The following is a 20,044-nucleotide window of genomic DNA, read 5'->3' as shown; positions in this document are numbered from 1 at the left end:
TGGGATTCTCTCTCCCCCCACCTCTCTGCCCCTCCCCTGCTCCTGCTCTCTGTCTCTCAAAATAAATAAATAAATTTTAAAAAATAAAATCAAATCTTGACATAGACCCAAAAGGAGACTGTATATATTTTAAAATTTCTCCCTTATATTAGTTTGGAGGATTATAGTAACTTTTTAAAATGTGTGTATGCAAATGGGCTAAGTTATATATGAATTTTATGTTAACACAGCAAAGAGGGTCTTACAAAACGTATTATATAAAGGGTGTATTGGCAGGAGACTTCTGCCTATGGCTGAGTAGGCAGATAGTAAACCCTCTCCCCTAAAAGCAATTGTGAAGCTGGACAAAACTGATCAAAACAACCACGTAGTGCTCTGCACATCCACCAAAGGCACAGCACACTTGGAGCAGTATTTGTGCTTGAAAACCAGAAAATTGGGCAAGAACAGTGAGTGTCGGTGGCATTCCTGCCAGACGCTGCCCCAGCCCCTCCTCCCAGCTACAAGCACAGGGTCCCACTAGTGCGGGGCAGTTTCTCTGCTTCGGCTAACAGGGAATCACTGGATTGGGGGCAGGGAGTGGCACCCACCCTTGGCACCCTTGTAGGATGAAGTGAAAATCTCCAAGGCAAAAAGCACAAGAGCTACCAGCTCCACCAGACCGAGGCTGCCGGCTGTGCTTGGGGCAGATACACTCCTGGCTAAAGCTGCAAGCGTGCAGTGTGCAAACCACAGAAGACCCAGGCCAGCCGCATGCTCCTGGCGGACCCCTAGGCTGTGCGTGTGGGAAAGATGAGAAAGAGTGCAGCAGGAAGTAAAGGATAGGAAACATGGAAGTGGCCTGAGCTGTGAGTGTGTTCCTGTTATCTGCTGCTTCTAAAATGGTTCCCAGCTATCCTCACCTCCTGGGATTAGTGCCCAATGTAATCCTCCCTTTGGGTGAGGCCAGCAATAGTGACCGGCTTCTAATAAACAGAATGCGGCAGAAGTGATGGCTGTCACTTCCGAGGCTAGGTTATAAAAGAATGGCTTCTGCCTTGCTCTCGTTCTCTCTCTGGTTCTTCTCCCCTGCTGCTCTGATGAAGCCAGCTGCCATGTGGGGAGCTTCCCTGTGGAGAGTCGCACGTCACACGAGACTGACGATGGCCTTCTGCCAATGGCCAGCAAAGGAAGAACTCGGTTCAGTGAGCTGCAAGGAACCAGTCCTGCCAAGAACCAGATCAGGAACTTGGAGGTAGATCCTCCCCCAGTCAATCCTTCAGATGGACTGGCTGTAACCTGGCCCACACCCTGATGTGAGCCTGAGTCAGAGGACCCAACCAAAGTACACGCAGAATCCTGACCCATAGGAACTCCGCACAGTAAACTGTGCAAAAATAAATAATAGTGCAGCAATAAGAGAGATGATACAGCCCCCTATCCACACAGACTCCTCAGCAGATGGCAGAGAGCTTACTGGCTTGAGGTATTTGAGCACAGTCTCTGCCCAGTCAGATATGCAGACACAGGAGCAATGCGTAGGAAGCTAGGCTTAGATATAAAAACAAAAATACAAAAAATTTAATGAGAAACTTCAGTGGCTTCACACCATCAGGAAGACAGGGATTCCCAGACAGGATTCTGATTCACAGAGCCTGGATAAGTTACTAAACAGAAAAAAATGGGAAAAAATAGCAACAGTAAACCTGGCAGGAATCAGAATCCAAAGTTGCTACAATATTTCTTAATGTCCAGTTTTCAACAAAAAAATTACAAGATATGCAAAGGAACAGGAAAGTGTGACCCACGCTTAGGAAAACATTTGTCAATAAACCCTGTCTCTGAATGTTCCCAGATGTTGGATTTAACAAAGACCTCAAATAGCTACTACAAATACAGCAAAGATTTGAAACAAATAATGCTTAAAATTTTAAATGAAAGTATGACAACAATGAGTCAACATAAATTCTTTAAAAAAATGTTTTTTTAAATTTATTTTTGAGAGAGAGAGACAGCGTGAGCAGGGGAGGGCCAGAGAGAGAGGGAGACATAGAACCCGAAGCAGGCTCCGGCCTCTGAGCTAGCTGTCAGCACAGAGCCCGACGCGAGGCTCAAACCCATGAACCGCGAGATCGTGATCTGAGCCAAAGTTGGACACTTAACCAACTGAGCCACCCAGGTGCCCCCATAAATTCTAAATAAGGAAGCAGAGATTATTTTTTTAAAAAGATAAGTGAAATAGAAGAATTTTGTAACAAAGGAATAGTATGTCAAGGAACTCTAATAAATTAATTTTTAAGTGACCCAATTGAAGAGAGCTAAGTATATTTTTATTTTTTCTAACAAAATAACTATCAGTTACTTTCATTTTGTAGCAATCTTAATTTATCTGTGCAATTTATACAAGGGTTTTAAAAATTTTTTTGTTTGTCAACATTTATTTATTTGTCAGATTGACTAACATACAGTGTGTAAGGTGTGCTCTTGGTTTTGGGGGTAAGAGGTAAAAAATGGGTGATGGGCATTGAGGAGGGCACTTGTTGGGAGGAGCACTGGATGTTGTATGTAAGTGATGAACCACAGGAATTTACCCCAAAAATTATTTTTTTAAAAAGAGAAATTCTGGCATTGAAAGTATAATTGAAATTAAAATTATACTATAAAGACTCAAAAAAAGATTATACATGGCCAAGGAAAGAATCAGCAAACTTGGAGATAGATTGATGGAAATGATCCAATCTAAGGATCAGGGGGTGGGAAATGATTGAAGAACAGTGAACAAAAGTTTGGAGCCCAGTGATACAACATTAAGCACATCAACAGATGTGTGATGAGACTCCCAGACATAGGAAGAGAAGGGAACAGAAAAAAAAAATGGAAAAAAGTGGCCAAGATATTCCAGAATCTGACAAAAAACATTAAATACATTATCCCCAAAGTTCAAGAAGCTTCAAGGAGGATAAATACAAAGAGATCCACACCCAGACACATCAGAGCAAGCATTTAAAAGACAAAACAGGCTCCTGGGTAGCTCAGTCATCTGACATCGGACTTTAGCTCAGGCCATAATCTCATGATTCATGAGTCTGAGCCCCCCATGGAGCCTTGTGTCGGGCTCTGTGCTGACAGCTCAGAGCCTGGAGCCTGTTTCAGATTCTATATCTGTCTCTCTTTCTCTGCCCCTCCCCCATTCGCACTCTGTCTCTTTTTCAAAAATAAAAAACATTTAAAAAATGTTTTTTGTCATTAAAGACAAAAACAGAGAAAAAATCAGCAATAATAATAATATATTTATTTATTTTATTTATTTATTAATAAATATTAATAAAATTTAATAAATTAATAATAAATATTAATTTAATTAAATAAATATATTTATTATTATTATTATAAAAAGACTCCTATGTGTAGAGGAGCAATGATGTAATTACCAGCTGATTTCCCATATAAAACAGTGGAGAGCAGAAGGCAGTGAAATGGCATATACAAAATCCTAGGGCAAAAATTGTTACCCAAGAATTCTATTATCTGGCAAATGTTTCTCCAAAAATAAAAGTAAAGACATTTCCACACACACAAAGACTAATAGAATTCATTGCTAAAATCCTGCAAATATATTTGTAAAATGAACGAAGCCAGATACGAAAGACTATATGTGTATGATCCCATTGATATAAAACTCTAATGGACAAAACAAACCTGTGAAATTACAAGTTAGGATCGTGTTTACCCTCAGAGGGAGACCCTGACCAGCCGGAACTTTAGGGAGGAATTCTAAGGAAATTGTTACACAGATGTCTTCATTTGAATTTGGTACATTTTTTTCTTTATTTTTAAAAATTAGATTTCTTTTTATTTTGTTTTTTTTTTTAAGTTTATTTTGAGAGAGAGAGAGAATGAGTGAGCAAGTGAGGGAGGGGCAGAGAGAGAGGAAGAGAGAGAATCCCATGCAGGCTCCACACTGTCAGCACAGAACCCCATGCGGAGCTCAAACTCACAAATTACAATATCATGGCCTGAGCTGAACTCAAGAACCAGATGCTTAACTGACTGAGGAACCTGGGTGCTCCTGGCACATTTGTTTATACACAGTTTTCTTCAATAAAACTTTACTAACACAAAAAAGGAAGCTTGATCGTGTCAGTCCCTTCCCTCTTTATGAATCCCTTCATTGTTTCCCCCCCTCCTTCCCAGTCTGAGCAAACCTGTGACTTCTAAGGTCCTGTCTGGTCTGGCCTTTGCCCACCTCTCCAGCATCATTTCTCACTACCTGGTACTCTAGGTTTGGCCCTTCTGTTAAACTTCAAGTCTGCATGCTTCCTTCCTGCCACAGGGCCTTTGTACATGCTCATCCCTCTGGCCCAGAGCCCCCCTGAGACCTACTTAACCTTTAGCTCCATGCTTGGGTGAGTCGTGACCCTCCCACCCTCCATCCAAATCTAGTTCTTTTGTTTTGTCTAGTTCACAGAATTACATTTCTTTCCTTCAGAGCACTCATTTTTTATTTGTCCTTAAAGATTCATAGAACAATAATTTGCTGCTTTGTCTTTCCCACTAGCCCATATGTTTTAGGAGGTCTGGCTATGTCATTTTGAACTATAACCCCAGCACCATGCTGGGCACATAGTAGGGATCTGATAACTATCTGTTCAATGAACATAAAAGTAACTGAGGCTATAAAAATCTTCATTCTAATTAGAGCACTTTGTGGAAAGCCTGGATACCAAACTAAGGAATTTAGATTTTTTTTATAGGCTACAGGGAGTCATTGAAGTTTTTTGAAAAAGGGAGGTATGTGAATTAAGGGTTGTTTAAGATCTCCACAAAAGTAGAGGAGGAGAGGCTGTGGCAGAGTCCAGATAAGAGACGGTGCCTGCAGAGAGGCAGTGCCCATGTGAGGCAGCCAGTGCTGCGCCCACCCTGACCCTGCAGGCCAGCCTGACAGTGACCTCACAATCACCCCTAGACCTCCCACCCTTGAAGACCAATATCCCAGATGCTGGCCCAAGTTCACATCCTCAAGGCCACCCTTTTCCACCTGAGGCCCTCCAGGCCAGCCACCAGAAACGGGGGGTTCCACCTGCCCACCCCAGGCACAGCCAAGACCTCAGAATGACAGAGAGATCAGAGCTTCTAAAGGATTCACTGCCCACGGAGAGGAGGTCCACGTGGCGGACCGCGGAGGAGAGGCGGATGTCCGACCTCACGCGGGTGCTGGAGTGGCTGCAACGCAGGCAGGGGAAGAAAAAGCAGGCTTTCCAGGTGTGTACTGGTGGGAAGACTCGTGTGGAAGACCGACTCGGCGCTATTACAACAGGGGAGACATGGAACCAGAGGCCCCGGAAACAAAAGGCAGGCAGAGTGTTAAGCACTGGATGAACTAACAGAGAAGCCCTCGGGGCAGAGGGGCGGTTGTTGAGGTGGTTAGGCGGCTGTGCTCACTGTCACTCAGGTAGTGAGCTCCCTACCCTCCCACAGAGACCCTGAGGAGGGGGTGCAATCTTTCCGGGTGATTTCCTTTCGAAGGGATGGGTTCCTGGTCCTTGAGAAACATATTCCTGGATTCTGAAACTGGTGAGAGGCTGGAAGAAGAAGATTTACATCGCAAAGGGGCAGGAAAAGAATTTACAAGTGCCAGTTTTCTAAAGGAAAAGGAAAGAGAGGTCCTGGGTGCAGAGCCAGGAAGGAACCTCTCTAGTTTAATCAGGGTGAGGGGAGCATGTCTCAGTCAGCATTCCAGAAGAGCTTAGGGACAATAGCTTCTAAGATCTCCGGGGTGGCAGACTGGGCCCTCCCCACTGTCCCCAGAAGCTTGCATCCGGCTCCAGGGTCAAAGGTCCTTCAGTCTCCACTGCTGCTATCCTGCGGGGACTCCTGCTAACATACCTCCTGCTTTCTACCCAGCATCTCAATGAGTTCTAATCCACTGGTCTTGGCCATCCTCCGCTGAGTGACAGAATACCATAGACGCAGTGGCTTATAAACAACAGAAGCCAATGCCTCCCAGTCTGACAGGCTGGGACATCCAAGATCAAGGTGCTGGCAGATTCAGTGTCTGATGAGGGCCCGTTTCCTGCTTCATAGATAGCAACCTTCTTGCTGTGTCCTCACAGCAAGGAAGAGATGGGAGGGCTCTCTGGGGTCTCTTTTATCAGGGTGCTAATCCCACTCATGGAGGCTCCACCCTCATGACCCAACGCCTCCCAAAGGCCTCACCCCTAACACCCCTGTCACTCTGGGAGTCAGAATTTCAACATGCGAGTGGGGGGAGGGGAGGAGAGACACCATTCAGCCTGTAGCATCGCCCTCTCTCTCTCTCCAGCAACTATGGCAATCAGTTTTGCCTCAGTTTCCCCCCAGTACCACCATCTATGGAAAACCAAGCCATGTCCTTAGAAAGTGTTCTCTTCTGTGGAGGATGCCCCCTGATCTTGAATTCTCCGACCCCCAGAGAAAAATGAGTGATGAAAAATGGCATTACGTAGGACAATGCTAAAGCTTATTAAGCATTTACTGTGTGCCTGGCCCCATGCTTAGCATTGCACACGAGTTGTCTTGTCTAGTGCTCCCAGCAGAGATGCAAGGTGCGCGCCATTCCAACCCCTCAGCGGAAGTGAGGTAATAAGGGAGTCCAGTGAGGTGCAGGGAAGCAACCTGCCTGAGCTCACAGAATTAACGAAGGGCCAAGCCAGGGCTCAGACTTACCCAGTTCTCTAGCTCATGGGCTTTGCCAGGTCAACTCCCCATAACCTCCTCCACTTTCTCTGCCCCCGTTACTAAAGTGGGCCCTGCCTTTCCAGAAAGTCCCCCACCATTTATGTACTTGCTTATCATGCCTCTACAGAAAGGTCTGGAATGCCAGTTCCCTCAGACATACTAAAACACACCTGAGAAACATATTTTACATTAAGATGCTAATGATTCATGGGTTGTCAACCCTCCTGGCCCCCCATTTCGATTGCTGGGTCGCTCAGAACTCAGTATCAATCACAGAGATTTATATTCCCTTCTGTGAATTCACTTCTACATGCTATGTGCCTCTTCTCATGAAGATTATATTCTAATGTTTTCACGGCTTTACCTTTTATGTGGCTTTTACTGGAAGTAATTTTGGACTCGCGGAGGGAACAAATTTAAATTGAAAATACAACGAAATCTTCAAGCATCTTTATCTTTCCCAGAGGCACCCGGATTTTGGAAGAAGCTTGGCAGGTCCCAGAGAGCACGCGGGAAGGGGGTGGGACACAGTAAAGGCGGCTGGAGGGGGGCTGCCTGTGGCCTCCTCTCCCTTCCCCTGTCATTCATGAAGTTCTCACAATAACCCTAGGAGATAGATCCTACTATTGCCCGTCTTCAGATGAGGAAACCAAGCCGCGGAGAGAGCAGTCGCTTGCCCCAGGTTGCTCAGTGCGCAGCAACAGCGCAGGATTCCCACCCGGCGTCCGACCTGGAGGCCAGCCCCAGCCCCAGCAGCACGCTGCGAGACCCGGCTGATTCCGTTTTCCCTGAGGGCCTCCAGCACCCCCACCCCTCGTAGGCTGGCTTGGATGCCCCTCTGTGGGGCCCTCCCCGCCGCCCCAGGGGGTAGGAGCCTGGGCATGCGCGCAAAGAAGTCCACAGAGGCCCAGAGGAGCTCGAGGGAAAGGGAAGGGCGCGGTGAAGTCCGATGACCGGATGGGGAGGGCTTGGGAGAGGAGGGAGATCTGCGGACAGAGGGCGTGTTCTGGCTGGACTCCAAGACAGGGCAGCCTTCCCGTGGCTTCAGCCTGGAGGCCGTGGCAGGGAAGTAGCAGCTACGCAGGTCATTTGGGGGCCAGGTCATTTGGGGGGCCACTAAGCTGGAGAGAGGGGCCAGAGTGGAGTGATCATAGGGAGCTAGTGATGGGTTCTGAGGTGGGGAGGGGGCAGCCAGACCTGGGATTCAGAAGGTCATTCTCTGGGAGCAATGTGACATGGACATCAGGGCATGTCTGGAGACAGAAGAACGATTGTGGGGGACATGGGGGGGACAGAAGTGCCAGAGTGGGGGCAGCCAGATCTAGAGCTCCCGTCTGTGGGGGCCACCACAGTCCAATCCTCTCTGTCTTTAAAAAACAGAAATCCAAGTTGGCGGTGCCCCCTAAAACAACGGGGAAGGAAGAAAAGAAAGGCCACAGCATCCCGAAACCCCAGAAAGGGAACCGCCAAGTAGCCTTCTCCGAGAAGGTAACGCAGGCTCCGCCCCTGCACAGTACCTGGCTACATTTTGTTTCAGTTTAACGCTCTGAAATCCACCCCTGCTCCACACTAACACACAAATGAATCACCCCTGACTTTCACCAGGAGGCATCTTCTTCCTCTCGGCCCTCCCCAGACCATTCAAGGATGCCAGCCGAGGGGTGGAGAGGGAGAGCACCCAAGCCTAAGTGCCCCCCCAGCCCCTAAGGGCTGTGGCTTCTGTGACCCCGCATGGCCTCCCTCTGAGACAGCAGGGTCCAAGCGTGGCGTGTGGGTGAGTGGGTGCCAACACGCCACCCGGCCTCCACCTTCCCCGGGCCCAGAGCAGTCTGTCCTTTGGCCCCTTTGCCTGCCTTTCTGCAAACCCCTGAAGTCACTCATGTTGAGGGCAGAGGAGGCCACACAAGTCCTGTTCCTCATGGTGAAAGTTCTTTCCCCGCCCCCTTCAAGAAGATCCCCGAGCAAGGCCCCAAGAAGGACAAGGACCAAAAAGTCTATGGCATGGACCCCAAGGGAAGACGCCTCAGCATGGTCCCTGGCAGCTACTCAAGGGACAACCCCCGGAAATCCGGTAAGGGGAGCCTCCTACCATAAGATGGGACGATGGGACGCCAGAATCGTCCTCCATAACTGCCCACCTCTCAGGGGGACGAGAAGCCCACACTGTTGTCACAGCAGCAGCATCCACACCAGCCCGGCAGCCCCAGGCCGTGTGGAGCCCCCCCTGGCTCTCTGGGGATCACACCACAAGCTGGCTGTGACCTGGATGTCTCTGCTCTGCCCACACGGGGGGTTCTCTTCTCATGATGCCACTCTTCTCAGGGTGTACCCCAGGTTCCTAAAGCCAGTTCGGTGACTGCAACCTCATGAGCTCCAGGTCATCTCACTAGTTTAGGTGCTGTGATGACGTCACTGTGCACCCAGGTACCACCCCTGCTGGCCTGAAACCTCCAGGTGTCGCTCACACCCAGGAAGAGGTAGGCTCACGTCATGCCAGGCCCCCAGTTCCCCAGGCCGCCTGGCTTCGACCCTTGGCTCTACTGCTCTGTAGTGAACTTGGACTTGTATAATCTGGAGGGAGTCACTCCATCTGTGGGGGCCAGTTTTCACAGCTAGAATATGAGACAATAACAGGACTTGCCTCACAGCAGGGTTTTAGTGAGATGAGGCATATAAAGCAGATAGCCTGATGCATAGTAGGTGCTCAATAAATGGTGGCAAAGTCTCAGGTGGGCTGTACCATGGCGCTGGAAAAACAGTGGCATTGATTGTGCCTGGCTTCTTGGAAAGGAGGTGTCTAGTAAAAGAAAGGGGAGGAGTGGGCGAAAGCTTTGGAGTGGCGGCTGCCAGGCCGCCTGCCCAGCACTGCTCCCATCATGCCCAGCAAAACTCCCTCCTTTCCATTTCATTGAACACACCAACGCCATCGTAACCCAACTGCACTCACTTGCCCATCAGGTTTTCAGTATGACTGGCACTAAATGCAGTTCAGTGTTCTGGACTGAATCCTAGAACAGCACTTTAGTGGGAAAAGCGGTGAAATCCAAAGAAGCTGTTATGTGCCGATGTTAATTTCTTAATTATCTTCTGACAAATACACCCTGCCTGTGTTGTTAACAGGAGGAGAAGCTGAGCAAGAGTGTCCAGGAGCTCTCTGTGCTATCTTTGCAACTAGGTTGGCATAGGCCGTCTGGGAGGCGCCACGCCTTTCCTGAGTTTTCTGTGACTCCCAGGGTCAAGTCTGGCTCCTTGCTGGCCTCTGAGCAGCTGCAGATCTCCATTCCCGTGGTTGTTCCCTGTGCCTCCAGAGCAGACCCAGCCCCACGTCCTTCATTTCCCCCCACACCTCTCACCGGAAGCCTTTGTGTGTAAACAGACTTTACTGAAGGTTGGGGGCAACTAAGGAAAAGAATTTCATGGCAGAATTCTACAGAAAACAAACCAGAAGTTGATTACAAATCCCCCTTAAGGGTTCTTCCAAGTCCTTTGTCCCCAGCACAGGAGCTAGAGGGAGCCCAAGCCTGGCACCCAGGCACAAGATTTAAGGAGCCGCTCACTCTCTGGTGCCGACTCTGCACTTGCGGGAACCTGAGATTGAACACCTCCTTAAACTTTGCCCCCTTGGGCACTTTGCTGGTCTCACTCTGCTCCTGGGCCTGCCTAGCTCCCCCCTCTTCTTTGTTTTTCCTCTCCCTCCATCCTCTGCTTTCCTCGCCCCACAATTCCCATTGGCTTTTTACTTGGAAGGATCACTTAATTTCCTTTGTTTCACAGTCTTAGTCCACACTCAAAAGGAGTCTATCAAGATAATTTCCTAAACAAAGGCAGTTCCTTCCGTAAGAGAAACTCACACACCAGCTAATAAAACAACCCTTGTCATAACACCGCCCAAAATGCCAGCAGTTCTTTGATTCTCTGCAGTTCCCCCGCCCCAGCAAGACAAATCCACCCAGTTTAAAGAGGGGAGGTTTTCTTCCGCCTGATGTAATACTACAAATAGCCACTGGGGGGCAGCAGGTGCTCAGAGGCACCCAAGAAGCACCTGGACATCCAGGTGTGGCACCCAGGCACTGAATCAGGGATGAGCCTGAGCACAGCAAGGGGAGCTTCCTGCACAGCCTAGCAAGAGCCTAAAATGAATGGGCACCATCTGCTTTTGAAGTCAAGTGCAAGACAAAGCAACCCCTAGGAAGGGCATGGAGCCAGTTAAGGACTATGGCAAGAGTCCAAGTGGAGATAGATATGGAGATCAAGTAAGGGTATTCTAGACCAGGACTTCTGGTCCTGGTGTCTCCTGGCCCCACTCAGCACCTGAATTATTGGTGTCCTTGTCAAGAGCCAGATCCCCTGGGTATCCCGGGTTCCCTGTCTGCAGAGTGAGGCCTTTGCCCTCCTGATGCCATGTTTCTGTGTGATCTGGTGAGCAAGAGTCTGTGGGAAATGGCCATCAGATGCTCTCCACCACCGTCTGGACTAGGATGTGGCCGCTCAGTCTTACAGATACAACTACCCCTCCTCCACGTTTTTAGCGTTGTGATGGCCACAAAATCAAAATCTGTGACGCACCATGTGTTCTGAGTGACACAGAACCGTCCCTAGCTCCAGAAACCCAAAGCCAACAGAAAACAGCAGTGACAGCCCCCGTGTGGAGCCCTGTGCTTTTCAACGCAGACCACTTCATCTTTGTCCCCCTCCCCATTTTCACAAAAGCTCCCATTCACTCCTCTCAACAGCTGAAATGCCACCCCCAGCCCGCCAGTGACCACCACGCTGTCGCACCCAGGAGGCGCCAGCCTGCTGCCATGCTGCTGCTGTGGGCCCCGGGCTGCTCCCTTCCCTCCACCCTTGAACTATCTGAAAACACTTTTCCCCTTTCTCTTTCACCAGCCCCCTTGACCCGCGTGGAGGGCCACCGACGTTGGCTTTGAATTTGTAAAATGTCTCTCTGGCTATGGTCCCATAAAAGGCCCTTGGAAAGAAATTGGAGCACTTTCCAAAGTAAATCTTGGCAAAGTCTGAGCCGGCTAGACTAGGAAAGGGGAATTCACTTGGCTTTCTCTCCCTGGGCATAGGAGCAGTGCACAGATCCCAGAGCAGGAGGGCATTCCTCATGCTGAGGGCTAGAGGGCAGTGATACCCTCTGTCTCCATGAGCACAGAGTCAGCCCTCAGAGCCCCAACTACAGCCCAGCATAAATCTAGCTGTTCAGCCACGGACTCAGGAATGTGGCTCATCTTTGCCCAGATGGTAGCCAGGTCGGGAGCCCAGAAAAAGAGACCAATGACCTGGGTTCACATTTTCCTAGATCCATCACTAATTGACGTCTTGGGCACATGACTTAATCTCTCTGATCCTCAGCTTTCTCATCTGTTAAATGGACATGATATGGTTGTGCGCCTGCATTGGCTTCCACTCTAGGACGCTCCTTGAACACTGCCTGGCACAGATGTCACTCGATAAGTTTCAGACATACGTTTAATTATTATTACCATTTACTTTACTACTCTTCTTTTTCCTACATGAGACTTACCTTGACCGAGGTGATGTTCAGATACCTCCGAAAAAGCTATGCTTCTTTCTCCAAGGGATTTCCCACTTACGCTGGTGGGGATATGCAGCTCATGATTCTTCTGGAACATAGCACCAATTTTACTATGCATCAACAGGGACTGCTAAGGCCATGGGACCGGGGACCTGCTGTCAGTGCAGAGCACCCTACTGCACGTACAGAGTCCCAGTTCAGCCACTAACTCATATGAGACCTTGCACAGTGTGCCTCTTTCCAGACAGCTGTCCCTGTATTTATATAACTGTGTGAGGTCTAGAATCATTCCCCCTCAACAGAGCCCAGTAAAATTCCCGAACTTTCTTTCTTCTTTTTTTTTTTTTTTTTTAAGCTTTGGACAGTCCAATCTGAGACAAGTTCTAGCAAAGCAGTTTTTTTTAAATATTTTTATTTATTTCTAGGAGAGAGACAGAGTGAGCAGGGGAGGGTCAGAGAGAGAGGGAGACACAGACTCTGAAATAGGCTCCAGGCTCTGAGCTGGCAGTCAGCACAGAGCCCGACGCAGGGCTCGAACCCACGAACCGCGAGATCACGACCTAAGTGAAAGTCGGACGCTTAACTGATTAAGCCACCCAGGCGCCCCCGAACTTTCTTGATGAGAGCTTGCAGGCTTACGGGAAGAAAAATCTACTCACAAAGGGAAAAAGAAAATGCTCTAGGTGAGAGCAAAGGCACCAAACAACCAAATAACTGGTTTACAGATCAGAACCTAGATACACTTAAAATCAGGCTTAACACGGAAAGACTGAAAACAAAAGAATAGTCTGAGAGATAACAGGAAATACAAGTAAATGAGGTGGAATTAAGGCTAACAAGAAACATGTCAGGTAAAAGAGGGATACTTTTAAATGTGAAAGAGAATAAGTAATAATCCTAAGCCTACACACACCAAAAAATATAGTAGTTGAATAGATAGTTATTGAGACCTGCAAAGAGAACATAACAAAAACACAAGTAGAGTGGGAGATTTTAATATGCCTCTTTTATTTCTTTATATGTCTCTTTTTGGATCAAATAGACATAAGTTTATATTGGAACAGAGAACGCATTTTTATGTGGCTAAAAAGTATCTACAAAACTCATCTTCATTTTCATCTCAAAGAAAACGTTAACATTCACAAAGTAAAGATCTTAGGGCCACCAGCATTATCCTGAAGCAATAATTAGAAATAACATTTAAATTAAAAGATACTCCCAACTCAACAGTCAGAAATGAAGAAATACACTCCTAAAATACCCTGTATCAGAGGGGAAAAGAATTCATGAAAATAAGCCCGTTTCTTACCAAAACCTATGGGAACAAAGGCAGAATCTAGCCTTAAAAGGAAATTTATTTTAAAAACTAAAACTAATAATTCTTGCCTGTGTAACACAAAAAGATGAAAGAAAAACTAATACTTTTAGCAATTCATTATTTACAAGAAGATAGAAGAAATAATTTGCGTGAAAAAGAAAGCTTTATTCCATTAAATAAATACCAGCTGAGATTAATCAAACCCAAGCTAAAAAACAGTTAAAAGGCCCAACCCAAAGCTGGCTTTTTAAAATGCAAACGATGAGGGGCGCCAGGGTGGCTTAGTCGGTTAAGCATCCGACTTTCGCTCAGGTCATGATCTCGCGGTTCGTGGGTTCGAGCCCCGCATCGGGCTCTGTGCTTACTGCCAACTCAGAGCCTGGAGCCTGTTTCAGAGTCTGTATCTCCCTCTCTCTCTGACCCTCCCCTGCTCATGCTGTCTCTCTCTCTCTCTCTCCTAGAAATAAATAAAACATTTAAAAAAAATAAAAAAAATAAAATGCAAATGATGAGTAGTATGAACTTCTCATGACCATTGTTAAAAAGAAGAGTAGGGGCACCTCAGTGGCTCAGTCAGGTAAGCATCTGACTACTCTTGGTTTCTGTTCCGGTGATGATCTCACAGTTGGTAAAATAGAATTGCCTGCACTGAGCACAGAGTCTGTTGGGGTTCTCTCTCTCTCCCTCTCTCTGCCTCTTCCCTTCCTGCATGCTCTCTCTCCCTCTCCCCCCACAAAATAAATAAATAAACTTCAAAAAAAAAGAGTAAAAATGTAGAAGATTTGATACAGAGAGAATATGTAAGCAAAGATGGGAAATACGTGAACTGAGCTGTAATAGAATACTATATGCACCTCTATCCGATTACATTCAAAAACCTAGAAGAAATAGATCATTTCCTCTCATACTATAAATTATTAAAATTGATATCATACGGGCGCCTGTGGTGGCTCAGTCAGCTGAGTGTCTGACTTTGGCTCAGGTCATGATCTCACGGTCTATGAGTTTGAGCCCTGTGTTGGGCTCTGTGCTGACAGCTCAGAGCCTGGAGCTTGCTTTGGATTCTGTGTCTCCCTCCCTCTCTTCCTCTCCCCTGCTCATTCTCTCTCCCTCTCTCTCTCAAAAATAAATAATAAACATTAAAAAAATTAAATTGTTATAATAAAGAAACGTTGAGGAAAGCAATTTCTGAAGCAAAAACTGAAAGGTGGTTGACACTTCCCCACTGAAAAAGTCACCAAAACAAAAGACTTCCCACTTGGTTCTATCTAATCTTTTCAGAAACAAATAATCTCCATTATCACTTCAACTATTCTGGACCGTATAACACACAGATATTCTTGCATTAATCCCAGAAGCCACCACAACCACAATATTAAAATATTTGCAAAGAAGTAATATAGATGCAAAATATTTTTTAAATTTTAGCAAATATGCCAAATGTGTGAAAATATATCATCTATGTCAGTGTATGAAATTAACACACCATGACCAAGTGAGATTTCTTACAGCAGTTAGGAAAGGTTAGGTTATCAATACCACGATATCTAAGAACATAATTTATTCCATTAGTAAAATAAAGGAAAAACCATATAAGCATGTCAGTGACAGAAAAGCAGTAAGTAGAATAAAGCACTGATTACTAATAAAAACTCTATGTAAACTAAGAATTATTAAGCTGCTAAATATTATAAAGCACACCAAAAATAGTGGCAAGTATCATTCTAAATGATGAAATGCTAATTATTTTAATTAAAATCAGGAACAAAATGAGGCATGACTGCTCTCATCATCATTGACATTGTGTTAGAACGTCTGTCAAATGCAATATGTCAAGAAGAGCATATAATTTTTCTAAATGTTAGAAGGAAGATATTTTCATTGTTCCCCTGGTATGATCATGCCATGATCATCTCTAAAACTCAAGAGAGTCTAGTAAAGAAACAATAAAATGTTGTTTTGTGGTTAGTGGACTAGAAAAAATACATTGTAAAGCAATAGTCTTTTCTCTATACTAGTCATGCCAGTCAGAAATGGAAATGGGGAGAAAATATTCCCTTCTCATTAGCAAAAAAGAATCTATAAAATACTGAGTGGTAAATTCAGGAGGAAGAAAAATATTAAATTCTCCAAGCATTAGCCCCCATGGTATTTAAATTCAGTCCAAACCCCATATTTGGGTAACATTTGACACTCACCTTTTCATTTCATACATTTGTGTCTTTGTGCGTGCTGTTCCTCCTGCCACACATGCTGTTCCTCATGCCTGCCATGCTGTTCCTCACACCTGCACATGCTGTTCCTCACGCCTGCCATGCTGTTTCTCACACCTGCGCATGCTATTTCCCCTGCCTGCAATACTTTTCTCCCCTTTTCATCTAATCATCTCTTTTTCCTTTAAAAGCCGTGTCAGGGGCACCTGGGTGGCTCAGTCAGTAAAACTTCGCTCAGGTCATGATCTCACGGTTTGTGGGTTCCAGCCCCACATCAGGCTCTGTGCTGACAGCTCAGAGCCTGGAGCCCGCTTCAGATTCTGTGTCTTCCTCTCTCTCTGCCCCTCCCCCACTCACAGTGTCTCACTCCCTCAAAAATAAACATTAGAAAAATTTCCTTAAAAAAATAAAAATAAAAGCCGTGTCAGAGTCCACCTCTGATCTCTTCCCCCGCCTCCTCCAGGCTATGCTCCCTCTAGGTGAGGATGGAGAGAAGGGAAGGTGAGAGGGGGATTAACTGGAGAGAAGGGGAGCGAGCTTCGGGGGGTAGGGGCAGGGAGAAAGGAGGGAGGAAAAGAGAAGGGAGAATTCAGCCAATGCCAAGAAGAGACTGCAAGGCCTTGAAAGGACCTCATATCTCACAAGGGGCCATCCTTTGAAACCCATGCAGACTCGCCAGCCTCACCCCTCCCTGTCCGCCCTGCCTCTCGCCTCTACCAGGCTCTAACTCCCTGCCATCTGTCCAATGTCAGAAATAGAGATCAAGGACACCTTCACCCTGGAGCCCACTCAGCGGCCCATGCCATACCATCGACAGAGCATCCTGGACCCCGTGCTGCAGGACCCTGTCTTTAACACTCGGAGGTCAACGATCTTGAGAGACTGGGTGGTGAGCAGGATGCCCGAGGTCTCCTATGAGCGCAAGCTGAAGAGCCTCATGGAGAAGGGCACCGAGCCCAAGGTGGAGATGGTGAAAATGCTGAAGCCGGAGGAGGTGCTGAGCTGCCGGTGAGCGGCCCTGCTCCAGAGGTCCCCACAGTCTGGTTCAGACAGCTGGGCTGAGCCGGGGGAGGGGAGGCGGCGGTGGCGGGATGGGGTCCGTCCTTATGTCCTGAAGGGCTGATCCAGGGCCGAAGCCGCTGGGCTTCTAGCAGCCTCACCTGCGGGTGGACCAGCCCTTGGATGAGGCACAGCACTTAGGTGCTGCCATTTTGAGGCCACGCCTCTGGACGCTTCCACCACCCTTCTGATACTTCCATAGGTTTCACAGTAGAAACCATGAATATAATCCACAATGAAAGAGTGAGTGGTCTGTGGCCATTTAACAGGAAATTCCTCTAAGGGACTTCACACTGTGGTGTGAAGTTGCTGGTGATAGTAGCCACACTCCCTCCTCGGTTGGCCACCTACTATACGCTGGGGTTTTGGACTCCCGAAGGCACTATGAATAAGAGTGTGAGCCTTTTGCTATTTACCGTTCTTACTAAAGGTTTTCTTTCTCACTAGTTCTTTGTCGTATTTATCAGGACCTGCTGGTTTCCGTCCCCAAATTCAAGCACCCCTCCCAAGCCTGATACTAGCCTTTACTATAAAGATGTAACTGACAAGATTCAGAAACTTCAGTAGAGAAGGAAACGGACAACAGAATAATGTGGATGTCCTTGTAGGCTGAACAGCAGTGAACTCATCTGTAGTCTCAACACTGGCCTCAGATGCCTGGCATGCAGTGACGCCATTACAAAGTCCTTCTCTGCTCACTGACTGGCTGAGAGATGGATGTGTGGAATGGCAGCCTCCCCAACTGAAGGAGACTTCTAGCTTGACCCTTTCCATGGATGGATGACTTTGGCTATGGCTTTCAGTTTGACAGGGTGATTCTAGTTGACTCTGGCCGACAGACAGCCTACCTGGGCTTCATGGTGGGCAGAAAAGAGGTTTGGACAGAGCCTCTACCCTCCAAGGAGGGAGAGAGAATATTTGGAGAGATGGCATCCAACAAGCCATCCAACAAAAAGACGAAATTATCCATAATGGGATCTTAGCAAGTGCTCACATGTATGTTTGTGTGAGATCTTTCAGAGCTGTGGTCAGGGACAGAAGGGGCAGACCCTGACTGGTGCTGTCAGGGAAAAGTGGTCCAGACATGGGGCTTGAGAGTGGGGTCTAGGATGGTTATAAGAAAGGTAAGCTCTGGGCAAATCTTGAAGGAGAGGGAGACCATTCCCAATGGTTATATCAATATCCAGTTCCTCCCCCATCATCTGTAGCAAAGTAAGCAACCAGCAGGTGGCCTGAGTAGGGGGCCAACCTCCTTATACTAAAGCTGGGAACAAGGTCAAGATTGCTGGTAGAATACAGAGCTCTCATCTCTATCTAGATGACAGAGATACCCTCTAGACCACACAGCATAGATAGGATCAATTTCACTCTCCAGTGTAAGTCAGAATTGTGGGGCTTTAGCTAAGATTTTCAATCAATGGCCAAACTTTTAAATTGTTTGAATGATACTATAAGAAAATACTCCCCTTCCCCACAATTTTACTCAGCTTTTATTGCCACTGTTCTGTATTTGGCCCAGGCCTTGGCCTCACTGAGGTTATGCACACCTGGACAGTTGTGTGTCTCCCCACATGGCATAATGGATCATGACCGTCATATCCCACCTGCTTTCCTGACGGCATGTTAGCTTTGGCAGAAGAGTCCTTGGAATGGATATTCTGTTATTTGCTTAACCATTCTTCGCTGGTGGAATTTCCTTTTCCTGTTTTTGATAACCCCAAAGTGGATACTTTGATTTATATAGCTTTTCATCCCCTTGGCTTCTCTTCTTGGGATTCATTGAAGGCTTGAGTGGAGTTCCTGAGTCAAAGATCAGGAACTGTTGGTGGGGAGGGACTTGGGGAACAGGGGCGGAGCCTGGCATCCATGTTGCCAAATTACTTTCCAGAAGAGTTATACCAGTAAAAGCTCCCACCCATTCTGTGAGGTGTCCCTCTCTTTCATAAGATCTCTGTCAGCTCCGGAATGTCCACACGGCCCATTCCCTTTAGAGATCCCACACTGCTTAAGTCTAAGCTCTTTTCAATAAAGTTTGAAGCTATGATGACTCCACCCTCCGCTGACTTCTTTGGCCCTTGTCTCACGCAGATACCTGAGGTTGTCCAAAAACAACATTCGAACCTTGCTCAAGCTGTGCAAGGATGCAGGCATGAACGTGGACATCCACCCCCACATGGTCGAAGGGGAGATAGACGCGAAAAAGGTGTTCGCGCAAATCCCCAGCGTGGCCCTCTAGGCAGCTCCTTCTCCAGGCGGCCGCAGCCTCCTCTGCTGTTGGATCTCTGTCCCCCCAGGTGACATCCCCTGGCACCCCATGCCATCTGACCTGGTGCATCCCTTTTAGACCGTAGTGATCAGAAAACAAGGCTAGACTGCATGAATCAGTGTCCTGAGGTAGCATTTGTCCTTGACCTAAATCAGAACAGACTTGGGGGAGATGGTGGGTTTTCTTGCCACCAAAAGAAGACTCCTTAGAAAGGGCTTCTTATAAAAGGAGTCTTAGAAGGAGCGAGAAATGGAGACCCAGAGTCCCCAGAGGGACATCAGGAAGGGGGACTGGTTGGGGACACACACACACATCACAGGTCTTGTACACCACCCCCACCCACCCCTGCCTATGTGGGACTTGGTTCTGTGGGAGGCTGAATGCCACATCTTCATGGGACTGCTTGGTGCTCCCAGACCCTCAAGTCAGGGACTCCCCTGGGACCCTCGCCGCTTAGACCCTAGGTACTCCCCAGAGAACCTGGGGTTCAGCAGGGATTGGAAAAAAGAGGGGAAATGAATGCAAAGGGGACCTTGCCCCACCCCCACAGCTGCTGCGGCTACCTGGGTGCTCTCCTGGGGTCCACAGGGCTTTCCTCTGGGGGCTCCACAGGCACGGGGAGTCTCCAGTTCAGCTTCTTGACATTCTAACCACATAGCGACAGTGAGCCCCAAAGACAACTTTGAGAAAAGAACATTTATCAGCACCCCCAAGCCAGGGACCATTGGCAGACAGCGCCACCTGCCGCACAGTGTACACTACTGTTTTACAGACTCTGAAATGGCCTCTCCGTTACCTTTCTTAACGGAGTTGTCACCAGATACAGAAACCCGCACACACCGGGAACAGATTCACACGGGTACAGCCCTCCGGCTTATGGCAAAGGTGACATTGTGGTGCGGAGGTGAAAAGACAATCTTTTCAATAAATCAGGCTGGTCAATTAAATGT

General features: G+C 47.4%; 1 protein-coding gene across 2 annotated transcripts; it reads left to right on the top strand.

Moving 5' to 3' along the window:
• The first annotated feature begins 4,955 nt into the window (after window positions 1-4,955).
• CUNH16orf78 (chromosome unknown C16orf78 homolog) lies at window positions 4,956-19,209 on the top strand. 2 transcript variants are annotated; one of them, XM_039241324.1, is made up of 5 exons: window positions 4,956-5,241; window positions 8,077-8,184; window positions 8,650-8,767; window positions 16,522-16,777; window positions 18,917-19,209. In XM_039241324.1, exons 1-5 carry the CDS (start codon window positions 5,092-5,094, stop codon window positions 19,062-19,064), a joined length of 780 nt encoding a protein of 259 aa, XP_039097255.1. In that variant the 5' UTR covers window positions 4,956-5,091; the 3' UTR covers window positions 19,065-19,209. The 2 variants fall into 2 exon arrangements, with proteins under 2 accessions (XP_039097255.1, XP_039097247.1); XM_039241316.1 differs by having other exon boundaries at window positions 8,647-8,767.
• Window positions 19,210-20,044: the final 835 nt, after the last annotated feature.

Source organism: Hyaena hyaena, unplaced genomic scaffold (assembly GCF_003009895.1).
Source record: "Hyaena hyaena isolate Hyena2069 unplaced genomic scaffold, ASM300989v1 scaffold_7, whole genome shotgun sequence".
NCBI lineage: Eukaryota > Metazoa > Chordata > Mammalia > Carnivora > Hyaenidae > Hyaena > Hyaena hyaena.
The sequence above is the reverse complement of the archived record's forward strand: the minus strand, read 5'-3'. Positions and strand labels throughout refer to the sequence as shown.